The sequence below is a fragment of the Cavia porcellus genome, unplaced genomic scaffold, assembly GCF_034190915.1.
Source record: "Cavia porcellus strain 051 isolate PalLab524CR breed Dunkin Hartley unplaced genomic scaffold, mCavPor4.1 scaffold_25, whole genome shotgun sequence".
NCBI classification, from domain to species: domain Eukaryota; kingdom Metazoa; phylum Chordata; class Mammalia; order Rodentia; family Caviidae; genus Cavia; species Cavia porcellus.
The window spans coordinates 37,719,132-37,740,489 of record NW_026947508.1 but is presented as its reverse complement, the minus strand read 5'-3'; the positions used below and the strand labels follow the sequence as shown (position 1 = coordinate 37,740,489).

At 49.1% G+C, this 21,358-nt stretch overlaps 1 protein-coding gene across 3 annotated transcripts in view; it reads left to right on the top strand.

Annotated features, from left to right (window-relative positions):
* Positions 1–21,358, top strand: part of Szt2 (SZT2 subunit of KICSTOR complex) — a 51,009-nt gene that overhangs the window by 13,460 nt on the left and 16,191 nt on the right. For all 3 annotated transcript variants that reach the window (XM_005000219.4, XM_063236329.1, XM_063236330.1), the window contains 38 exons: positions 989–1,120; positions 1,952–2,090; positions 2,708–2,814; positions 6,103–6,313; positions 6,638–6,808; positions 7,238–7,472; positions 7,637–7,766; positions 8,543–8,685; positions 8,887–9,039; positions 9,181–9,295; positions 9,501–9,718; positions 9,803–10,018; positions 10,362–10,440; positions 10,665–10,759; positions 11,032–11,200; positions 11,339–11,453; positions 11,561–11,674; positions 11,889–12,059; positions 12,234–12,328; positions 12,562–12,682; positions 12,815–12,979; positions 13,068–13,272; positions 13,574–13,689; positions 13,771–14,017; positions 14,857–14,998; positions 15,161–15,253; positions 15,404–15,482; positions 15,585–15,878; positions 16,107–16,248; positions 16,536–16,643; positions 16,847–16,910; positions 17,082–17,267; positions 17,629–17,796; positions 17,873–17,951; positions 18,074–18,145; positions 18,334–18,535; positions 19,447–19,546; positions 20,225–20,354. In XM_005000219.4, coding sequence (XP_005000276.2) covers positions 989–1,120; positions 1,952–2,090; positions 2,708–2,814; positions 6,103–6,313; positions 6,638–6,808; positions 7,238–7,472; positions 7,637–7,766; positions 8,543–8,685; positions 8,887–9,039; positions 9,181–9,295; positions 9,501–9,718; positions 9,803–10,018; positions 10,362–10,440; positions 10,665–10,759; positions 11,032–11,200; positions 11,339–11,453; positions 11,561–11,674; positions 11,889–12,059; positions 12,234–12,328; positions 12,562–12,682; positions 12,815–12,979; positions 13,068–13,272; positions 13,574–13,689; positions 13,771–14,017; positions 14,857–14,998; positions 15,161–15,253; positions 15,404–15,482; positions 15,585–15,878; positions 16,107–16,248; positions 16,536–16,643; positions 16,847–16,910; positions 17,082–17,267; positions 17,629–17,796; positions 17,873–17,951; positions 18,074–18,145; positions 18,334–18,535; positions 19,447–19,546; positions 20,225–20,354 — 5,521 coding nt within the window. The remainder of the gene's footprint in view (positions 1–988; positions 1,121–1,951; positions 2,091–2,707; positions 2,815–6,102; positions 6,314–6,637; positions 6,809–7,237; positions 7,473–7,636; positions 7,767–8,542; positions 8,686–8,886; positions 9,040–9,180; positions 9,296–9,500; positions 9,719–9,802; positions 10,019–10,361; positions 10,441–10,664; positions 10,760–11,031; positions 11,201–11,338; positions 11,454–11,560; positions 11,675–11,888; positions 12,060–12,233; positions 12,329–12,561; positions 12,683–12,814; positions 12,980–13,067; positions 13,273–13,573; positions 13,690–13,770; positions 14,018–14,856; positions 14,999–15,160; positions 15,254–15,403; positions 15,483–15,584; positions 15,879–16,106; positions 16,249–16,535; positions 16,644–16,846; positions 16,911–17,081; positions 17,268–17,628; positions 17,797–17,872; positions 17,952–18,073; positions 18,146–18,333; positions 18,536–19,446; positions 19,547–20,224; positions 20,355–21,358) is intronic.

Genomic DNA, 21,358 nt, shown 5'->3' with positions numbered 1-21,358 from the left:
TATTCTGTGGGAGGGCAGGGGTCAGGGAGAAAAGTGGACATGTTGAGAGAGAAAGAAGGGTGAAACTCTGAGTGCTACCATAAGATTATTAAGCCTGTATGCATGGAACAGGAGCCTGTGCAGAGAGAAAGGGAATGCTGATACAGGGACAAAAGGTTCAAGATAAGGTGGAAAGATGGTCATACCAGAAGAAAACCCTTTCTTCAGAGCCTGGAGGGTGATTTTCAGAGAGGTGGAGAGACCGGTATACCCTACCCTCCAGTTAGGGTAAGCTGAGAGTCTGTCTGTTTGTTTTGAAGACGGGACCTCACAATATAGTTCAGGCTGGGCTTGAACCTGCTGTGTAGCCCTGAACTCAAGTGATCTCCTGGCTCAGCCTCCTAACTGCTGGGATTACAGGCTTTTGCCACCATGCCCAGCCAACTGGGAGTTCTTAATGACCTGACTTTTGTCTGCTAAGAGTAAAGAAAAGCAGGGATCATTCACTGGGGGAATAAGAGGAGGCTGTTGAACTTTAAAAAAATAGAAAAGATCTACAATAGCTTCTGTATGCAGTACACTTAGAAATCAAAAATAATTTTTAAAATGTGAGTTACTGGTAAGCACAAGGTCATGAATTTGATCCTCAGTACCAAAAAAAAAAAGTTATAAAAACAAAGATTTGTCAGCTGAGTTAGAATTATTTATAGGTGAGGTCCTGAAAAGTCTTACAGCACCCCCATGTGGGAGGATGGGGAAGCCCAAGGCAGAGGCCAGAGGCAAAGGAAAACTATGACCCTGGATTAAAGTGACTAATGGCCAGGGTCCTGAGCTGGACCACAGTGTACCTGGGCTGAGGACCATTAGAGTAGATCAAGGAGGCACTGGCTGTGGAGTCCCAGAAGTCAGGATCACCTACAGGGAGCTATGGAAACTGGAAATACATGGAGAAAGCAGAGATGCAGTGACAGGTACCGCCCTGTTGCAGCCTTTCCGTTCCTTTTCTCAGGTGCTGGTACAAGGCTGCCTTTTGGACCCCTCCCAGCGGGAAGTGTTTCTGCAGCAGGTGTACGAGCAGCTCTGCCTCTTTGAGGATAAGGTGGCCACCATGCTGCAGCAGCAGTATGATCCCCAGAACCAGGTATGTGAGAGAGAAAGTAGATGGAAGCCACTTAGAAAGAGAGTAGCTGAGAATGGAGAACAGAGAGAGGAATAGGCAACTAGAGAGGAAAAGGAGGGCAGAAAAAGCCTAGGAGCCAGGACAAAGTGAGCCAAGAACAGGTATGCTGGGGATGCTCGTGATCAGCCCCGCCACCCAAGTACAGTGACTCAGATGCTTTCCCCAAAGATTCCTGCTGAGAGAAAATATGAAGGCTGTTTGCTCGTTTTCACTCCTGAATCTTCTTCCCCCATGGGTCTGAGAAAGTGATCATGGGTGGCTTTGACCTCTAGTTAGTAGTGAGTCAGGAATAAAGTCATTTAGAGCTACTGGAATACTCTGTCCCAATATTTTGGCTAGACAAATGACAATTCTGTGTGCCTGATGACTGGTATACAGTTTGATTGATTATAAATTATTTCATAATGGCTGGGGACTGCTGTACACTTTTCCTTACAGACCTGTGGTCAGTGATGGGAAATATGGGAAAGGGACCTTCTTGGCAAAAAGTGGGGAATTCAAGGCTTTGCAAAGCCTGATGCCTGTCTGGTGCTGGCTTCTTACTCATCCAAGGTTCACTGGAGCACAGCATAACCTAGTTACAGAGTAAGAGGGTTGAGGTCCTCGCAGGGCTTGGCGCACCTGGCCTGGGCAGTACTGGGCTGTATGTTCTGGTTTTGGGGACGGGGTATAGCTTAAAGGTAGAGCATGTGCCTAGCATGTGCAAGGAGAAGAAAAAATAAATTCTAATTTTGCTATGGACAGGGCAACAATGCCATCTCTCCTATTCTGTTTTCTGTAATTTGGGACCAGGCAGAAGACCAGTCCCCAGAGGGAGAGCCCCTGGGCCGGAAGGTGGGAGTCTCCATGGTGACAGCTGATCTTGGGCTGGTCAGTATGATTCGTCAGGGCATCTTGGCGCTCCAGTTATTGCCCTCAAACTCTAGTGCAGGTCAGTAGAAAAAATATTTTGGGGAATGGGGAAATAGATCCAGGAAGGCGTAATATTGGCAAAAGTAGAGGTTCCCCGGGAACAGTGGGCCCCAGAGAAAGGAGTCTTTCCCAAAATGTGACCGTAGGCTAGTATATATCTTAAGTGCCTTCAGCTGTGCTAACCATTAGGAACCATAGGGGAAAAGTAAGGCTCCAAGGACATCACCTCGGGAGACTGTGATCTTGCATCAAGATGAAGAAGCAACCTGGACATGATGGCACATGCCTCCCAGCTACTTGGGAGGCTGAAGCAAGAGGATCACAAGTTCAAGGCCAGCCTAGACAGCTTAGTGAAACCTTGTCTCAAAGTGTTTAAAAAATAAAAGCTAAACAAAAAATGTTGGGGATATAGTGCGATAAAAGTGTTTGACTAGAAATGTGGCAGCCTCTGGGTTCAGCCCCCAGTACCATAAAAAGGAATAAATAGGAAGGTGAGGGCAAAGGAAAAAGTTTTGAGGCTTATAGAACACATTGGTGGGTGGGCACTGTAATGTTCAAGGCCTTTTCAGTTGGTTTCTCCCTGTAACCTTGGCCGGGCCAGTGTCTTCAGTCAGAGTCTTTTGTTTCCTACTTCAGGTGTCATTGTGATCACAGATGGAGTGACCAGTGTTCCTGATGTTGCTGTCTGTGAGACACTGCTGAACCAGCTTCGCAGTGGCACTGTAGCTTGTTCCTTTGTTCAGGTGAGGACTCTACAGGAAGAAGGAAGTGAAGTGTTTCACAAAGTCAGATATGGCCAGTTACTTTCTTGTGGGCAAGATCTCAAGTGAAGCTGGTGACATCATTACCTGGAGGAAAAATGTCCTGCTTAGAGCAGGTAGTGGTGGGAGAGGCCTCTTATCTTTGTTCCCTTTCCTTAGGATTAGAGATATGTTACAGGAAGCAGAGGAATTCGAAATCTGAGTCAGGTCTGGTCTCATATACACCATTATTTAAGTTGCCATTTTGGATGAAAGGGTCAGAAAACCCAGCTCCAATTAGCAAAGAGAAGAAAAAACATATTTAGAGACCTACAGCTAAATTGACTCATAAACTATAGGACAGGAGGCAAGAGCTATGGAAGCAACCCTGGAAGGGTAGCCATACTAAAGTGTGAAAATCTAGTTTTACTGTGTTAAGGAGTTTCAGCAGAATTCCATGGATGATGCAAGTCTCAAGTTTATGTTACAGAAATGGCTCTCACTGCTGAGTGGAGGCACGGAAACTATTGCAGTTGTCCTGATGAGAGGATCAGAGGAGTTAGGCATAGAAACATTAAGAAAATGTCCTCATGTGTTGGTGCATCAATACTTCGGAGACTGAGACAGGAAAATCACTGCGAGTTTGAGGCAGACTTAGGCTATTATAGTGAGGTAAAGGACTAAATAGTGATACACCATCTTCAAAATGCTGGAAAAATAGGGAAGGAGAAAGAAAATAAAGTGTGGCTTGTGATCAGCAAGACAGAAGGGCATGTGAGCATATGAGAAGGAAAAAGAAGTTAAGGATGATCAGTGATAAGTGGGTGGCAGGCTTAAGCAAACAGAAGGAGAAGCAGTTGGAGTAGAGGGATGACAGGATGATGAATTCAGGTTTGTGCACATTATGTTTGAAGTACCTGTGGTTTGACATAATAGAGCAGTTAAGATCTTCAGGCCTGTGGATTAATCATGTCTAGGGTGAATCCTGCCTCTGTGATTTTGGGCACATTTTTATCTATAGGTTGGATTCATTGTAAATGGAGATTATAAGAGTACCTACCTTACTGGATACAGATGATACATTTAAAGCACAGGGCATAGTGTATAATTATGTAATAAATGTCTGCTTGTTTATAGCAGTTTTATTTGCATCTGCAGTTCCTGATACTCAGGAGACAACAGTAGTTGAGAGATAGAGATTTAAGGTTTGTCAGGCTGCAGATGGTAATTGAAAAAAGGTCCCTGAAGAACCTTGCAGAGGTCCAATGTTTAAAGGTCTTTCATCGAAAGAGGGCCCTACAAGGCAAGAAGGGAAATAATCACATAAAAACTAAGAAATTTTAATGTCAGAAGTCAGGGTTTGGAAAAAGTAGTTAACATTGCCAGATACAGCAAAAAGATCAAATAGAATAAGGAATGAAAAGTGCCTTTTGTGATTATGAGGTCACAAGGTTCTCTCAGAGCCATTTCAATGACTAGGTGATGAAAGGAATGATTGATGTGGATTGAAGAGCGGGTAAAAGAGAAGGAAGTAGAAATAAGTGTTGACACAAAAAATTTGGCGGTTCGGGTTAAGTGGGGAATGAGAGGGAGAATTATGGCCAAAGGGAAGTAGAGTGTGGAAGGAGGGGTGTTCGTTCTGTTTGGTTTGGTTTTGTTGTTCAAGCTAGAGGCTTAAGCATGATACTGAGAGCCCATGCTGAAGAAGGGTTTGAAAGTAAGAGAATGGAAAAGAAGTATGATGCAGTAAAAGCCCCTAAATTGACAGGAGGGCACCAGCTCTAGAAACAGATTGAGGGATTCTCTGAGAACAGCTAAGTGTTGTTTCTTTGAGCCTAGAGGGGAGAAGTGAAGATGTAAATAAATTGTGCCAAGGGCTCTGATTCCTCTGTCAAGTAACATATGGCACATGCCATCAGGAAAGGAGGTCCTCATTGGGAAAAAGGACAGCCAGAGGAGCAGCTAGATGGGCTGTCCTGTTTTGATGTGGTATCAGCCTACAAACTACATATTTTTCTCAATTTGGCTATGGTTGGTTGAACATATATAGAGATTGTGGTTCTAGTTGGGCTTTTGAAGTAGGAGTGGAAAAAGTAAAGAAGGCCAGGAAGTTAAGAGTGGGGCTTGTGAAGTTGCTTGAGTATAGGGTCCAGGCTGAGTTCAGAAGGGTTACAAAGGTACTGATAGACATGGAGAGCAGAGCCTGAAGGCCTTGCAGACCTACCCTGACAGGGAGCATTAAGAATAGGTGGAGTGGGCCGGGGATTTAGCTCAGTGGCATAAGTGCCTGCCTGGCAAGTGCGAAGTCGTGAGTTCAATCCCCACTACTGCAAAAATAAATAAATAAATAAAAATAAAAGAATAGATGGAAAGAAGCTATAGGGCTAATGCTGTATTGTGGAATGTGGCAATTTGAGATTGCAAAAGTGAATTCTTTCCAAGTGAGGCTAAGAGCCAGTGTGTGGCCACCATGTAGGTTAGTGTGAATAGAGATAAAGGTTAAGAGCTGGGTGGGCTGGGCATGGTGGTACACGCCCATGATACCAGTATTTGAGAGGCTGAGGCAGGAGGATCTTTGTGAATTGAAGAGCAATGTGAACTAAATAGACCTTGTCTCAAAAACAAATAAATAAATGAGTGGCTAGGAAATAAGTCATCTAGAACACATCTATAGATATTTTCTACAGAAGCCAGCTAGCAAGTATTGAAGCTTTATGGCCTCATCTGTTACAACCACTTGGCTCTTCTGTGGTGTGGTAGCATAAAAGCAGCCCTAGACCAGTGTAAGGTGAATGGATGTTGCTGTGTTCCAGTGAAATTTATTGATAAAATTAGGCAATGTGCTAGATTTGGTCTCCAGGTTATATGTAATTTGCCAGTTGCTGATCTATAGTCTTAGTATTGAAATCACCAGAAAGCTCACTTGCAATACAGACTCAATCTCCACCCCAGACCTCTACAATTTAACAAAACTCCAGGGGCTATAGATGCATCCTCAAGTTTGAAAAGCACCTTGTTAAAGACAAACTGAAGTCTCTAGGATGACAAGAAGCCGCTGCTTCTGTTGCCACACATATTTATATAGAGAAGCATACACAGTATTGGGGAGGAAGGGCAGAAGATGATGGACCTCAGGTAGACAGGCTTAAGGAGGGACAGGTGCCCAGCAGTGGCCTCTTCCTGGAGAATGGTGTTCAGGGAGTGGGTGCAGCCACCCCGGCTGTCTCCTTGCTGTTCTTCCTCTCCTGTGCCTCTGGTGGAGCAGGGTCTCCACTCACTCAATTTCTCCAGGTGGGAGGAGTTTACTCTTACGACTGCAGTTTCGGCCACGTGCCCAATGTGGAACTGATGAAGTTCATCGCAATGGCGACATTTGGCTCTTATCTGTCCACGTGTCCTGAGCCTGAGCCAGGCAGCGTGGGTTTGACTGTCTACCACCGGGCCTTTCTGCTCTACTCCTTCCTGCGCAGCGGGGAAGCACTGAACCCTGAGTATTACTGTGGTGAGAAGCGGGGAGGGTGGAGAGGTTGGGGAGTGTGGGGAGGGGCTTACAGAATGGGCCCAGAGATTACACAGCCTGGGCTCTCTTAAAGGACTGAAAACTGACTGAGGTTGACTGCATGGGCATTGTTCTCTCACAGTGATTTCAGTATAGGCTTTTCCCTCTATAAATGTGTCCTTTTGCCAGACATGGTGGTACACACTTGTAATTCCAGCATTTGGGAGTGTGAGACAGGAGGATCACTACAAGTTCAAGCATGTACTACATAGCAAGAGTCTGCCTCAAAACACAAAAAATAAATAAATAAACAAATGTGTCCTCCAGGCTCTCAGCACCGCCTGTTTAATGAGCACCTAGTTTCTGCAAGCAGCAACCCTGCCTTAGCCTTGCGTCGAAAGAAGCACACGGAGAAGGAGGTGCCAGCCGACTTAGTCAGCACCGTGTCTGTTCGGCTGAGAGAGGGCTACAGTATCCGAGAGGTCACATTGGCCAAAGGTAACTGTCTTTAGGCCCCACTCACATGTCAAAGATATCTGAGAAGTGGTAGATATGTGGGTGAATGCCTGATAAAGAACACAGAGGACAGTTGTGTATTGCACAAGGGCGTCATCACAAGAGAGTTAGCTTGATGGCTTTTGGTTGCCTCCAGGGCTCAGTTCTATAGTGTAGTTTTCCACTTTCATTTCCTTTTACCTAAGTGAAGTTGCTGAGGGGAGTGATGTCCTTGACTTGGTTTGGTTTTCCAAGTATTCCACCAACTTCTGTTTAAGGTAGTTGTGAGGCTCTGGGACTGAAACCTCTGGAACCATGCCTGGAGCCTCTGAACAGCCTAAGCTTCTATGCTGGGGCATGGAGGATAGCTAAGACGCAGTCGTAGGCCTGGAGTCCTCTGCCTTTTCTCACTGGCCTTCTGCTTCCCTTAAGGAGGGTCCCAGCTGGAGGTGAAGTTGGTGCTGCTGTGGAAACATAACATGCGCATTGAATATGTCGCTGTGGCACCCTGGCCCATGGAGCCTGAGGGCCCTCGAGGGACACGAGTGGAAGTTACAATGGAAGGCGGCTATGACATTTTGCATGATGTGTCTTGTGCACTGAGGCAACCCATTCGCTCCTTATATCGTACCCATGTTATCCGCCGTTTTTGGAACACACTGCAGAGGTATGTAAGGTCACCACCCAATGAGTGATGTCCCTTTTGTTTGTGAAGGGACAGCTTTGTGAAGCTGGAAAAAGCACCAAGCTTGTGTTCACTGTTCCATGGTCCCCTGAGGTTCCCCTCAACTGTACCCAAGTTGTGGTTCAGGTTTGGCCTTCATTCTACAGCATTAACCAGACAGACCAGATGTTAGCCCACCTTCAGTCGTTCTCCTCAGTGCCAGAGCATTTCACGCTCCCGGACAGCACCAAGAGTGGTGTGCCGCTCTTCTACATCCCACCTGGCTCCACCACCCCGGTAAGTGGTACTGGTAGTCCATTGCCGCTTCTGCCTCCCCAGACTGAGCTCAATTCACACAGTACCTGGATCCCAGAACCCCACTTAGTTTCTTTTCCAAGTCTGAGGCACCTAAGCCAGAAGCCTCAGCTTCATCTTTGAAAGCATCTCTCCTCCTCCTCCTAAGACCCTGGAGAAGAGAAGGATTGAAGAGAAAGGCTGTCTTTAACCAACCACAGGCATCTGACATATTACAGGGTGGCTAGGTGGTGATATCCTAGCAGGCTGAAGGCCCTTCACCTTCTCTCCATGTGGTACACTCGGCCTCCCCCAACTGTCTTCATCTGTTTCCACATGTCACCGGTCACCAAGAACTGTGTTCCATAGCTTCCTTTGTCCTGTGTGATCTTCATACTCAGTTCCCCGCTGACAGTCCAGCCCTGTGGGGCGTATGGCTACACAGATGTGCACTGGTCTCTTTGTGAAGTACCCTCCTCCCTCAGCAACGTTCCTCTAAATCAGTACCATAATCTAGATAATAGGTTCTACACTGATACTTGATTCAGCTTTAAAGGACTACATTTTGTCGCTGGCTGAGTCATTTTAATACATCCTTGATGTCAGAAGTCATTTTTTTGCCTGTGTCCTAGACTGAGCAGTACTCTTTAGCATTAAATATTGCTTTTTCTGACCCCCTGAACTGAGTCTGCTGTAGCTCTGCTCGCTGTTCATAGGCTGTACCCTGGTTTTCCATGAAAGCCTATTGTATATCCTAATATTGTCCTTTCTGTTCCCAGGTACTCTCTCTTCAGCACAGTGGTTCTGACTCATCCCATGCCCAGTTTGCTGCCTACTGGAAGCCAGTGCTGTCCATGGATGCCAATTCATGGCAGCGCTGGCTACACATGCATCGCCTGGTGCTAATCTTGGAGCATGACACGTGGGTACCCTCAGGGCCAGAAGTGGGGAGAAGTGTGGAAGTCAGATTAAGGAATATGGGAATGGTACCAACTGTTGTCAAGTCTTCCTGTTTATCAGTCTTTGTAACTTTAGGCAGACCTAGAAAAAAATAGTGGCAGTCTGTACTGTCCCTAGGGTTGGGGCTGGGAGATCTGATCCCATTTAACACCCCTCTTTCTAGACCAATCCCCAAGCACTTGCACACCCCAGGCAGCAATGGACGCTATAGCACTATCCAGTGCAGGATCTCACACTCTTCACTGACTTCTCTGCTTCGGGATTGGAGCAGCTTTGTGCTGGTCGAGGGCTATTCATACGTCAAGCTGCTCTCCAGGTGGGCAGAGTGATGTCTCCGCCTCTCTCTTCCCCTGTCACCTTATTCCACGTCTCCTCTACCCACAGGTCTCATCCTTACTTCCTCGTAACCCTCGTTACTTTCAGCCTAAGGCTGTTTACTGCTTCTGTTTCTCCCCAGTGCCCCAGACCAGCCCCCCTCCTCCTTCTACATGGTCCGCATCATTTCGAAGGCACCGTGCATGGTTCTTCGCCTTGGTTTTCCCATTGGCACACCAGCACAGGCCCGACACAAGGTGAGCTGGGCTGCGACTCCCAGACTGAGGAGACCTTGAATGCAGACAAGCTCCATTTCTCTAATCCCTGAAGGGCTACATCTAGTAGGGAGAGGTGTCCTCAGCCAAGTAAGGCTTAGAGTAAAGGGTTCTCTCATCTTGTCTGTGGGCCCCTTCTGGACCTGTAGGAGATGACGCTAAGGGGATCTGACTGGTTTTCCCACAGATTGTATCAGACTTGCAAGAGGAAATCCTGCGCCTTCGTTTCCCCCACCGGGTACAAAGCAAGGAGCCAACACCCAAGGTGAAACGAAAAGGGCTAGGGGGCATTGGTGGGAGCAGTTCTCCCTCCAAGTCACCCCCCATGCTGGGGCCGCAGCAGGTCATGTCTGACCGGCCCTGCCTTGTAGTGCTCCATAAGCCACTGGACAAGCTCCTCATCAGGTTTGTGTAGAAGCTGGGAAGGAGTCCAGGAACATGATGGAAGAATATGAGTGGAGACTGACTAGAATTTACCCAATTTTCCAGGTATGAGAAGCTACCCCTGGACTACCGGGCACCCTTCTTGCTGACTCTGGACCCCCCAGGGCCACTGCCCTTGGTGTCGGGCCGCTCAGCTTCATCTAGCCTAGCATCACTGTCACGTTACCTCTACCATCAGCGCTGGCTCTGGAGTGTTCCATCAGGCCTGGCCCCTGCATTGCCTCTCAGTGCCATTGCCCAGCTCCTCTCCGTCCTCACTGAGTATGTCACCCGAACCTGCCTGGCCACTGGGGTGGGGATACAATGAATGTGAGCTTTTGGTTTGGATACTTACAGGAAGCCTACACTAGACACTTCCCTTATCCGAGTGCCTGTGTCTAGTACAGGCAGCTGTGCTGTGCCTACCCCTCACCCTCACTTCTTTCGGCCTCTGGACCTACTTGAACCTTTAACCTGGAAAGGCCACCATTCTGAGCAGGGCTTCTCGTGGACAAGGCTGCCAAGTTGGCATCTGGAGATGGGTATATTGGGGCAACTGTACTGAGTATCTTTTCTTTCCTCCATTAATCCTGGCCTGGCCCTGCCCTGCCTTTGGGGGCTTCAGAGTCCGACTCTCTGAAGGGTTCCACTTTGCCTGCAGTGGGGAAGGAATCATCAATATGGTCCTGGAGCTTCCAATTCAGGTGTGTGCCACCCCTCATGATACCTTTCCCCAAGAGCAGTCCTAATCGCAAGGACATTCTGAGCTAGGTGTTATAAACTTTGCCTCACAAGAGTTATGTGACCAGAGAACAAGGCCTGAGGCCAAAGTCATTGACTGTAAAGTGAGGGAACTAAGGCCAGAGTTAAGGCAGGCCAGATTTCTGCACTAGCCATCAATTGGCCAGTATCTCCCATTTACCCACAGAATGAGCCTCTAGGGAAGGCTGGAGCTGAAGAGAAGCACACATGTGTGGTCCAGTATATCCTCTTCCCCCCACACTCTACCTCCACCAAAGATAGGTGAGTCTGCCCTCTCTGGAAGCTGCTGCTTGCAGAGCCTTGCCTCTCCCTGTAGTTGCCTAAATGTCTGGCCCCCATAGCCTGAGCCGAGCTCCATCCATGTGCCATCCATCCATGTGCCATCAGGCAGACCCAAATCCAAAAGGAGGCTGTGTGTAACTTGTGGCTGTCTTTTAGGCCTGCCTCCAGGTTCGCCATCAAGGTCACTTCCCTTCCACGAGGCTGTGCATTGGAATTCTCTCCCCCAGACTCAGAACCCTTCCTCTTTGTAGCTTCTCAACAGATGATGACAATGATGTGGAGGTAGAGGCCCTGGAGGGTGACTCAGAGCTCAACCTGGTCACTGAAGTGTGGGTAGAGCCACAGTATGGGCGAGTGGGACCTGGCCCTGAAAGCTGGAAGCACCTGCAGGACTTGACATACTCAGAGATCCCTCAGGCAGTACGTGACCTCAAAACTATACCCCTGCCTCTTGCCACATTGCAGCTCCTTTGGAAGCCATAGCCTCTGGGCTTCCTTGAGACCTGGAGGTTGGACCTAGGAGAGGTAAACTCCTGTCTTCTAATGTTTCTTCCCTAGCTCCACCCTCGGGATGCTGCCTGCATATGCTCCATGCTGAGCTTTGAATATCTTATTCAGCTGTGCCAGAGCAAGGAATGGGGTCCTCTGCCCTCAGAACCTCGAGTTTCAGGCGGTCAGTGGGGAAGGGATCCCCCTGGTTGGAGTCAGGGAGCCACACAAGAGAAGGCAGCCTCAGACAGGTAATTCATGGTTTAGATATCCTGTCATCCTCCCTCCTAGGACTAGACCAGGGAGGAGACTCCTGTGTTCATGAGATCCCTTTCCATTTTGACCTGATGGGATTGCTGCCCCAGTGCCAGCAGCTGCAGATGTTCTTCCTCTTGCTTTCCAGAGGTGGGTGAACTCAGTACCCACTAACCATGTACCTGAGGGGCCACCATACCTGGGCATATTAGAACATTGAGAGCCGGTGAGTCAGTGAAGGAGAAGTAAGGGTTGGGGCAAGAGGAGACTTGAGGCTGAAGGAAGGGCTGTGATGGTCAGGGCGAAGCCAGGGGCACTGGGCAGCAGGAGGCTCTCGGTGCTGAGCAGAGTGTGTGTCGGGCAGAGCCAGAGAGTGTCCCTCTCGCCGAGGGGCCCTGTCCCGCCAACGACATGGTGCTGTGCCTGCTGCACAGCTGCCTGGGGCAGGAGCTGAGTGACCGGGAGATCCCGCTGACCGCTGCTGACCAGGCTGCCTTCTTGAGTGAGGTGCTACGGCGGAGTTGCTGTGATGCAGGTGAGCTCCCCAGCTTTTTTCCAAGCCACAGTCCAGCCCAGCCCTGCTCTTTCCCCTATTCCAACAGGGTAATTTCTGTCTTTGAGCTCTGGCCTCTCCTCCCCATCTCTTCAACTCAGAGCCTTGCCTCTGCTGGCCCAGCCACCTCCACCATCTCTTCTATCTTCACTGTAGGTACAGAGGTGCCACCAGTGGGAAGTCATAGGACCTTGAAAGATCAAGCAGTCAGGAGTACCCAGGCCACTGGAGACGCAACTCTTTCTGCCTCGGTCAGCACTGGTTCTTCTCCCTACGTTTGTCATGCTGGGCTGAACCCTCCCATCACCATACATCCATGCCCAACTTGCTTTTTCCCTGACACTGAGCGCCTTCTACGAATGACACATGTTCTTTTTCCTCTTTGTTCTGGACCTTTCACACTATATCTAAGATGAATCAGCTTAGGTGGAAGAAGGGAACAAAGCTTGAATAGTCCTGTGATTCCCTGTTTTCTCTTTTACAGAGTGTAGGTCCTGAAGCCCTCAGATCTCTCATCTCTGCCCAGTCCCCTCAGTGGCGCTGCTATGCAAGACTTGTGAACCCCCAGCATGTGTTTCTGACTTTTCTCCCAGCTACCTTCACAGGTATCACCTTTTGACATTCCCCACAACCACTACCACCACCAGGATACAAACCCCACTGACATCCTCCTTTTGCATACAAACCCCTGGAAATGGCCACCAGACAGCTTTGATTTATGTCTGTCTTCTCTTCAGATGTCCAGCGTCTGGCTACCTATGACCTGGAGGGACCCTCTCAAGATGAAACAAAACCTAAGTTTGGGGATTGGAGTGGGACGCCTAACGTGAAAGATGTGGGAGTAACTGGGGTCAAGATTCCAAAGTCCTTGGTCCCTCTCCTTAGTGTAACTCCTGCCGATGGTAAGGCTTCTGACTCTGAGCTATGTAGGCAGGAGGAGGAGAGAAAGCAAATAGAGGGCTTACAGACCATGGGGCACCTTTCCCACAGGTATTATCCAGGATCAAGGAGAGTCGAGCCCATCCTTCTGCCAGGACTTACAGCCCTACACTGGGCATCAGGCTCCCCAGACAGACAATGCAGATGGGGCCCGGACGCGGTGTCCTGTCTACGTGTATAGCTGTTCCCTAGAAGCACTGAAGGAACAAATGGTTGGCATGCAGCCCCCTCAAGCACCTCGAGACCTCATCTTCCGGTGAGTGCCCTCAATGTTGACCTGTATTCTCTCCAGCCAAGGCTCAGGTGCACAGTCATGGGAATGGACAGATAGGGTTATGGTCAGTGGCAGAAGCTCAGCTTCTAAGCCATGTCCTTGGCTTCTTGGCCTTGTCCTGCCAGCTGCTTGGTTGGTTTCCCTCAGCAAATCATCCAAACTTGCTAGGTCATAAATACTTTTGGCAGAATCTAGGAACGTTTCATTGGAGTCTGGGTGGCCAGTGAGTCCAAGATCTCGCACAGGGACATTGGCCAAGCTGTGTTTTCCCTCTCACCCCTAGGACTCCGTTCCTCGACCATCCCTCCACATCCTCAGCCTGGATGGAGCCAAGGCACAAAGAGGCAGGCACCCATTGTGCCTTGCTGCAGGAACATGCGCAGCGGTGCTACGTTCGTGGTGAGCAGGGAGGCCACGTGACGGTGGAGGTACAACTAGAGTGACTGTCTCAAACCTGATGCTTATGAACTGTTCTGCTAGGACTGTTCCGGACCTTGCAGCAAGCTCAGAGTGTGACCTGCCAGGATTTACTGACAGCAGTAGATGCCTGTGAGGAGCTACTACAAGAAGTAGACATCACCTCTTTTTTGCTTGCACTGTGTGGCTACACTTGGGGTTTGCCACATGCACCCCCAAGCCCTGGTCCTCTCAGCCCTGGGCTCTTCAGCAGCAGCATAGAGGAGGGCCTAGAGCCTCGGGAACGAGCTATCCTGGCTTCTGAGTCCAGGTTAGGATTGTTCTTTAATGATATCAGAGAGGAGTCACCAAGGAAGATGGGGAACATCAGAGATTAAGTCTTCATAAACAAGGACCTTTCAGTGTCGGTCTGTGCTCCACAGAAGCAGCAGAACTTTGGCTTCCTGTTTCCTATGCAATCTGCTTTCTCTTGTTTGCCTCTAAAAGTAGTCTTCCCAGTGCTACCCCATCTCTAGCCTTGGGGTGGTCTGATGAGTTAGTTAGGGCTAGGGGTTGCCCAGTTGCAAGGGAAGACAGAAACTTGTTTTCATGACCTTTAAGCAATAGTAATCTGTATGTCATAGAGCCCCAAACTCTGTATTTTACTTTCTCCTGAGTCCCTGGCTCACCTTAGGACTTGACAGATTCCTGCTAAAAGAAGTGCTGGAGGGAAAGAGAAGCAGGCAGATCTTCTGCAGTGTATTGGCCACTGGGGAAACAAGTCACTAAAGAGTGGCAAAACACTGAGGATGCTTAGCTCAGAACTCCCGCTGAGCACCCTCTCTAGAGCTCTAGATCCCATTTGTCGTGCCAGCCCAAGTGTGTTTTTCTCCCACTAGTTCTTGCTCCACCACCTGTATTTCCCATTCATGGTGAACAATTCCACCCTCCACCAGGGATGAAAATCAGAAAACGAGGATTACTTTTAACTCTCTTTCCGGCCCTTAAGAAATGTAGAGGTTAGAGCCAAAACGGTGGGTTGGTTCTTTTAGTGTCTTTCATTGCTTGGGCTATTGTGCTGACATCCTGTAAACAGAGACAGGTATGTGTTGGCCCCTAGTTGGTGGTTCTTAATACTGGTGCATCTCCTACTCCCACCCGACCACTCAGCATAGAGACTGAGGACCTAAGCGAGCCTGAGTTGCAGAGCACTCGTGTTCCTGGCAATCCAGACCCTGGCCCAGAGATCTCGCTGACAGATGTCTGCCAGCTCAGAGGAGAGGCACACAGCGCCCTTCATGGCCTCATCCAGGTGTGCAGCTTGCGTGAGGGCAGAGAAGGGCAGAGTGCTCCTTATGCAGGGGGCAGTACTTTTCCCGGGGTGGAGGGAATGCATGTGTCCTGGGCTAGTGGAGAGGATGGTGCCTTTCAAGGCGTGGCTGACATCACGGCTCCCTTTTCAACCCCACAACAGGAGAAATTCCTAGAGATCACTCGCCTCCATTTTCGCACAGTGCCCTCCAATCCCCACTACTTCTTCTATTGCCCTCCATCCAGCAGGCGAGAGGTAAGTGCCCTTCTTCCTCCCTCTCACACATCCAACCCAGAGTCCCAGAGGACCTGTTTGGCCTTCCTGGATGCTCCTGAATCTTAGTTCCCTGAGGCCTGGATGTGGCTTCTGTCCTGCTAGGGCCAAGCTATCTCTGCTTTTATCCAGGATGAGGGTCCCCGGGATCCAGTAGACAGAAAAGTCAGTGACCTGGAGTTTTCTGAGGCTGAGCTCATAGGAGAAGAAGGTGTGTGGGCAAGTGGGTGGGGGTGGGAGAGGCTACTACCAGCCAGGGTTTCGGGGCTTCTGCTCCTAGCCTTGCCTATTGGCCATGTGCCTACACCACTAGGAGACACGTCTGCCTGCTGTGTGGTCACTGAGAGTGACCCAGAGCTGGAAGTGGAATACCGTGAGAGCCGTGAACCAGACCTGGCACCTACTGGGCTAGACTCTACCTCGCTGTCAGATGCAGACACTGTTAACCCGGATGAAGATTCCTTTAGTATCTTGGGAGGTGACTCTCCCTTTGGGCCTGAGAGCCTCATGCATGACCTGCCACCACTCTTCCTGCACCTCACGTGTTCGGTGAGGCTCCGTGGCCAACACAGCTCAGTACCTGTGTGCAGCCTGCCCACCTGCCTGGGTGAGTTTCGGGGGCCCAGGAGAATGTCCCAGTATACTTTTGTCTGCATGTCTAGGAGTGGAGGAGAACCCAGCACAATGGTGGTGAACCTATGGCACGTATGCTGCACCTGGCTGTTCGATATCATTAAAAGCTACAAAAGATTCAGCATCACTAGTATGACCTGTTAGCACTTAAAATTTGGCATCGTTTTTTTGCCAGGGAATTGTTAATTTCTACCTTTTGCAGGCCAGGTGCTTTCCAGTGTAGAGGGCCCTCTGATTGGAGGCCGAGTTCCTCTGAGGGACCTCAGTGTCACTCTAGACATCTTCGTGCTGACCTTGCCCTTGGAAGTGGAGCTTCCTCCATCCTCAGACCCTCAGCACTATCGGTACGTGGCAGGCTTGAAGGCTTATGGGAACAGAAGGACCATTAAAAGAACTAAAGGACCTGGAAACTATGGAGACCTTGAGGAGGGCTAGGAATTTTCTCCTAACCTTTGTTTATTTGTGTTTTTTAGACAGTGTCTCACTATGTATTTTGAGGCTGGCCTTGAACTCACTTTGTAGCCCAGGCTGGCCTTGAATCCTCCTGCCTCAGTCTCTCAAGTGCTGGGATTACAAGTATGCACCACCATGCCCAATACTGACCTTTGATTTTTGTTCCCATCCTGTTCAGGTCTACATCTGAGAGCAGTGCTTCATTCCCACGCTCCCCAGGGCAGCCATCATCTTTAAGGTCAGATGATGGCCTGGGGCCCCCACTGCCACCCCCAGAGGAAGAAAGGTACTTTTTTGTTTTTTTTGGTTTGGTTTTGTTTTGTTTTGGTACTGGGGATTGAACTCATGACTGTGTGCTTGCAAGGCAGGCGCTTATGCCACTGAGCTAAATCCCTGGCTGAAAGGCACATTTTTATCGCCTATTCACAGTTCCTCATTGTTTTTCTCAGTTTCATTTTCTGGAAACCAATACCTAAACCTTTCATTTAGGCACCCAGGACTGTCTAATTTGGCCATGCCCCACAGACTGGCTATTGAGACAACTATGAGTGAGGTGAGGGCCATCTCTCCCCAGTGTGATAGCTCCCAGTGCTGTAAGTGATACCTTTCCCATCACGTGAGTGAGATTGCCTCTCTCTCTGTTATCTTCTACTCTGGAAGTGTGGTGCTGCCTCACTAGGCAAAAGAAGTTTCCTTTACCACCTCCTGTGCTCTCTAACTGTAGATCCTCTGGTTGTTAGAAGATGAGATGGTGGGGGCACTCCGAAGAGGGGGCATCCCCCAGAGCCCTGCCCTGCACCGAGTAGCTGCCCACATCCATAGCTCTCCTGGACGATCCACCTGCCTTCGCCAGACTCTGCCATTGAGTTTTGTGTTTGGGCCTGAGCGTTCCCTCACACAGTTCAAGGACGTAAGCTGCCCTCAGTTTTTTTAGTTTTGTTTTTTTGCCCTCAGTTCTTTAGGCCCATCCCTTTCTGGACCCCAGGCCCAGGATTGGAAGACCCTGTCTTAGTTGGAATCCATAGAATTCCTGTCTGCTTCCTTACCGTATTGTTGGCTCCACACCCCTGTGCCTAACAGCCCAATTCATTGGAAAGAAACCCAGCTTCCAACTTTGTCACTAGGCCTGTTGGATCCAGACAAGTCACTGCAGCTTTTCTTACCTCAGCGGTGGGCAAGGTGGTTGCCTTACCAGATAGCTGGAGTATCTAACAAGGAAGTGTAGGGAGGACTGCTCCTGCCTAAACCACAGCCTTGCTCCTGCTCCCCAGGAGTTCCGCCGCCTCCACCTGCCTGGTCATGTTCTGCTTGAGGACCCTGACAGTGGCTTCTTCTTTGTGGCAGTTGGCCAACAGCTAGGTGGGTCCCAAGCGGAGCCCCCTTCAGCAACCTGGGCTTGGCACAGCCATGAGGATAAAACTGAAGGTGTTGAAGGGGAGGTAAGTCTGACGCGGTGATGAAGGGGAGGTGTGGGTGTATAGGGCTGTAACTCAGTCCTGACTTCCTGCCCATCAGGCCCTGATAGCCAACCCCCAAGCCCTCGGTTCCCCAGAAGATTCTGAGGGCACTCCTCTCAACAGCCTGCCACAGGGAGGTAAGAGGGGACTTCGACAGTAAAGTCTGGTGGATTTGGAGCTTTCTGACCCCACTTCCATTGTTGGAGGGAAACCCTAGTGAGAATCAGGGTAGCTCCAGGCCTCTCCCTTCTCTACCCAGGGAGCCAGCCTCCACCCAGCTGGGGACTAAGCCTCCTATCCAGCCAAGGCAGTGTGGACTCAGACCACCTGGGTAAGCTGGGGACGGGGATAGAAAACTGTGAAATGGTGATTGGGCTTAGGGTTGTACAAGGGAAAGGTCTAAGTGGGGGCTTCAAAAGGGATTCATTTGAAAGGTACTCTCAGGGCTGTTGCACTTGAAGACTCAGATGAATCAGGCTCAGCTAAGGATGGGGTTGAACTTCAGAACATTTGGCACAGGTTACGATGGTGGCAGCAGTGGCTCAGACAGTGAGGGTCCCAATGAGACCCTTGGCGAGAAGGCCACCTTCACACTGAGGACTCCACCTGGCCAGGCACCTCCGAAGCCTTCACTCTCTGGCTTCCCTGGACCCTGCCTACCTGACTTTTGGCTCATTGTCCGTGTGCTGCAGGATCGTGTGGAAGTATATGCACATGCGCAGTAAGTGGGAGCCTTGTTTGCATATTATTCACCAACATTGATAAGAGTTGGCACTGAGCTTAGATAGGGACCTGATTTGTACTCTAAGATTAGGACTTCCAATCTCTTCCCCTATCTTTTAGCAAAACATGTCACTCTTGACTTTCTTAATGGAGTTGAAAAGCCAGTGGAGATTTTGGCTTCCAGCTGAGCATTAAGAAAATTTACTGTTCAGAGAAGTTTTACAAGTTGAAATATAAAAACAAAATAGTCAGGCATAGTGGTACCTGCCTGTAATTTCAGCACTTGGGAGGCTGAAGCAGGCAGAGCCCTGAGAGTTCAAGGCCAACCTAGTGAGTCAAGGCTAGTCTGAATTACATAGAGAAACTCTGTCTCAAAAACAAAAGGAATAGCTACAATTTAACAAGTGTAGTGTGTAGACACTAGTCTAGCATATTATGTGGATCTGCTCATTTAATGTGTACAGCAGCTGTGTGTAGTAGTATCCTTGTATCGATGAAGCACTGAGTCACAGGAAAATCTTGCCCAGAGTCACGGTAACTGGTGTAGCTGGGATTCATAGCTAGGCATACTGCTGTCCTTGGGAGGAGGTAGACCACCTTGAGAGAAGGGAAGACCACCATTCTGACCAAGATCTGAGAATAAAGAGGAGGTGTGCTATGTGGTAGAAGTTTCATTGTGGTGCCCGTGGAAGCTGGTAAGGCAAACACAGAACCTAAGCGTCTCGAGCAGAAGTGCTCTTTGAGAATTCCACTTTCCCCATTTCCTGTCAGGTCGTCCCTTTGTCTAGTCTTCCTTTTTATGATTTCCTTTGGCCTCAGCCTCATGACCTAGCCTCCCGCATTTAATCCCTGCCCCCATTATAGTTCTGTGTCAGTTCTGTGCTCTGTGTTGCAGTTCTTCCTTCCTAGGAGCCTGGCCCGGGAGGACGGGGGACCCGGCACTGAGTGTCGCCACCTGCAACAGCTTTTGGTGAGGCGAGTTGCGGAGATCTGCAGGGAGGTCAACCAGGTGAGCACAGCCGGGGCAGGGCCCTCCAGGCACTGAGGCACAGGCCGGCTAAGGAGAGCATTCTTTGGAACTTGACTTTTAGAGGCTGTTGGTCCATCTAAGTCTCAACCATAACTATGGGATGCTTTGTTCCTTCCCTCCTCCCAGTTACAGGGATACTGTTACTCCTCCAATTTATTACAAACTGGCAAGCTTATCAGCCCACCCCAGCTAGTGGTGGGTCACTCTGTCTCTCTCTCTCTCCCAGTAACTGAAGTATTCCCTTTCCTTGTAGTGTGCTAGCATTAGGGATTTAGTGTAAATCAGAGGCAAATTTTGTATTTGTTGGAACTTACATAGAGCAAGGAAGGTAAACCTTGAACAACTAAAGTCCTGAGTTATTTCAATGAGAATTGTGAAGAATTCTACGAAGGAGAAGCAGAGACTGTGAAATCATATCATAGGGATCTGACCATCTAACATTCCGAGAAAGGCTTCTAAAAACACGAGGCCTGAAGAATAATGACCAGATTCTGCAAGAAAGAAGGGAAAAGTACTCCCCAGTGGGTTTGCTAGTCGATCCCTGAGCTCTCACTGTGGGTGTAACAGTGGGTGTTCTCTCTGGCCTTGATCACCCCTAACCACCACCCACCGACAAGAATACATTTTGGTTTACTGACACCTTGCTCCTTCTCCCAGCGACTGCTCCTTCAGGACCTTCACGACAGTCATAGTTGTAACTCTCTTCTGGTGGCCGAAAGTGAAGAAGATCTGTGGCGAAGCGAGACACCCTTCCACTCCCGCCAGCGGGCACCTCTGCCCAGCGATGGTAGGGCCTCACCCCCTGCCTCCCTCACAAGGTGGTTGTGCTGCCCTTGCTTTTACACAGTATTGTGGTGAGAACCTGAGAGCAGGCTCTCAATATTTTGTCACTGGTGCCACGTAATAGAGGAAAAAAAGCAAAGGTTGTGTAGAAAAGAATCCATGGATTTGTTGAGGGTTTTTGTTTGTTGTTTATTTTGTTTTGGTTTGAGTTTTTTGAGATAAGGTTTCACTATGCAGTTCAGGGTGGCCCTGAACTCAAAGCAGTCCTCCTGCCTCAACTTCCCAACTGCTGGGATTACGAGCGTGTGCTGCCAAATCCAGCAAAAATCCATAGATTTGGATGTTGCTGCTAATTCATCAGTAATCCTTTTGAAAGTAGTTTCTGTTGAGAGATGGAATAGAAACCAGGTGAAATAACAAAGTGAAGATAGGTAGAGGAGAGAGTAACTACTCATTGAAGTGCTTTGGCAGTGAGGGAGAAGAGAAAATAGACACGGCCGAAACTGGCAAGGATGGGGCAAAGAAGGAACTTTAAAATAAGGTAGAACCGGGCGTGGCGGTGCATACCTGTAATCCCAGCACGTGGAAGGCTGAGGCAAGAAGATCACTGCAAGTTTAAGGCCAGCCTGGGCTATGTAGTGAGCTCAAGGCCAGCTTGAACTATAAGACAAGACCCTGTCTCCAGATAAATAATAATTAATTAATAAATAAGATAGAGACTTGAACATGTTTATGTGCTACAGGAAAAGAGCTTGTAAAGTAGGGAGAGTTTAAAGATGAGAAGAGATCATTGAAGGGATACCAAGCCACGACCTGTCTGTAACAGTATGCTGCCGCCAGATCTTACTACCCAGAATACTCATCTTTCCCTGGAAGGGAATAGACAGGGATGAGGAGTCTAGGGTATGTCACTTCCAAAGTGAGAGAAAACCAGAGGGGAGGAGACTGAGAGCCCATAGAAGAACCAGCTTTCTGATTGGCTGGCCTTCCAGACAGGCTGACACAGGG